Source organism: Octopus bimaculoides, chromosome 28 (assembly GCF_001194135.2).
Source record: "Octopus bimaculoides isolate UCB-OBI-ISO-001 chromosome 28, ASM119413v2, whole genome shotgun sequence".
Taxonomy (NCBI): domain Eukaryota; kingdom Metazoa; phylum Mollusca; class Cephalopoda; order Octopoda; family Octopodidae; genus Octopus; species Octopus bimaculoides.
This window is the reverse complement of record NC_069008.1, coordinates 3,079,934-3,081,616: the sequence shown is the minus strand read 5'-3', so window position 1 is coordinate 3,081,616 and position 1,683 is coordinate 3,079,934. Positions and strand designations below refer to the sequence as shown.

The window sequence follows — 1,683 nt, the reverse complement described above, 5'->3', positions numbered from 1 at the left end:
TATATATATATATATATATATATGTATGTGTGTATGTGTGTCTGTGTTTGTCCCCCCACCATCGCTTGACAACCGATGCTGGTGTGTTTACGTCCCCGTAACTTAGCGGTTCGGCAAAAGAGACCGATAGAATAAGTACTAGGCTTACAAAGAATAAGTCCTAGGGTCGATTTTCTCGACTAAAAGCGGTGCTCCAGCATGGCCACAGTCAAACGACTGAAACAAGTAAAAGAGTAAACGAGTGTTGGATAACTGTGTTGCTGTAATGATATAACAAAGGACAACTACCATTTTATTGCAGCTATCGCTTTATTTGCTAAGCCTTGAACAGAAAACAGGTGTAATATGAAAGTGGTCGTGCCTCCTTAAGTAGATAGGAAGTTCGTGTGCATCCTTGAGGCACTGCTCCAAGACCATCTTGACAGTGATGAGGGGAAGAGACCAAGGGGCCTTCAAAACATTTATTGACTGACATCAGCAAAGAATGGACCAGAAACACGAGCCTGGCTAACTGTATGCACGCAGCACAACATAGAGTGAACTACAGATTCAAGACAAGCCGATCCCTGAACACAAGGAAGGCACCTCGCTCATAATTGTATTGCAAGGGATTGTAGTAAGGATTGTGTCCAAGGGGTAATGTCACAGATAGTAAATTTTTGCCTCACCACTCTCTCTCTCTCTCTCTCTCTCTCTCTTTATGGTAGGGTGGGGGTGTTAAGGGTTTAGTGACTTTTGTGCTGTCAAGCGACTAAACTGTTTTTCCTGATCTCCTGTTGCAGATGTCCGCGTAAAGACGTCTACCTCCCTATCCACTTATATGGACAACTGACCCAACACAAACAGGGCTTTCAGCTCCTCAAATCTCAGGTAAGACAGTCTGTTAAAAACAGCAGCACTACTGCTGCTGCTGCTAGTAACAATAATAATTATAATAATAATAATAATAATAGTAATAGTAATAATAATAATAATAATAGTAATAATAATAATAATAATGATAATAATAAAAATAATAATAATAATAATAATAATAGTAATAGTAATAATAATAATAATAATAATAATAATAATGATAATAATAATCCTTTCTACTATGGGCACAAGGCCTGAAATTTGAGGGGAGGGGACCAGTCAGTTACATCGACCCCAGTGTTCAACTGGTATTTATTTTATCCATGCCAAATAGATGGAAAGCAAAGTTGACCTCAGCGGGATTTGGATTCTGAATGTAAAGGTGGTCAAGAATACTGCTAAGCATTTGCCACCTTAATAATGATAATATATGAGGAATTCTTCGGGGTTTGGATAATTCACCTTTGGAAACATGGATGTTTTGTTCGACATCCTTAAACAATCCTTATTCAGGGACCTTTTGCGCAGGATGGGCTATTCGACCTGAAGAAAATTCTAACTGGGCCCCACCTGCGAGGTCATGCGCTGTTTATCTTGATATGAGATCACCATGTCGCGCACATATGGTTGGGATGCATGTGCCTGGTGTACCCTTATCAGACGGGTAGTCATGATGGGTATAATGGGCTTCGTATATTTGTACCCCAGTGTCACTTTGATGGCATGCACTGCTCTCTCACTCAATAATAATAATAATAATAATGAAAATGATAATAATAGTAATAATGATGATAATAATAATAATTATAATAATAATAATTCCCGGAT

The 1,683-nt window shown here is 38.6% G+C and overlaps 1 protein-coding gene across 1 annotated transcript in view; it reads left to right on the top strand.

Annotated features, from left to right (window-relative positions):
- LOC106881749 (rapamycin-insensitive companion of mTOR) overlaps nt 1–1,683 on the top strand; it is a 67,533-nt gene that overhangs the window by 39,293 nt on the left and 26,557 nt on the right. The window contains exon 22 of the mRNA XM_052977736.1: nt 749–870. Coding sequence (XP_052833696.1) covers nt 749–870 — 122 coding nt within the window. The remainder of the gene's footprint in view (nt 1–748; nt 871–1,683) is intronic.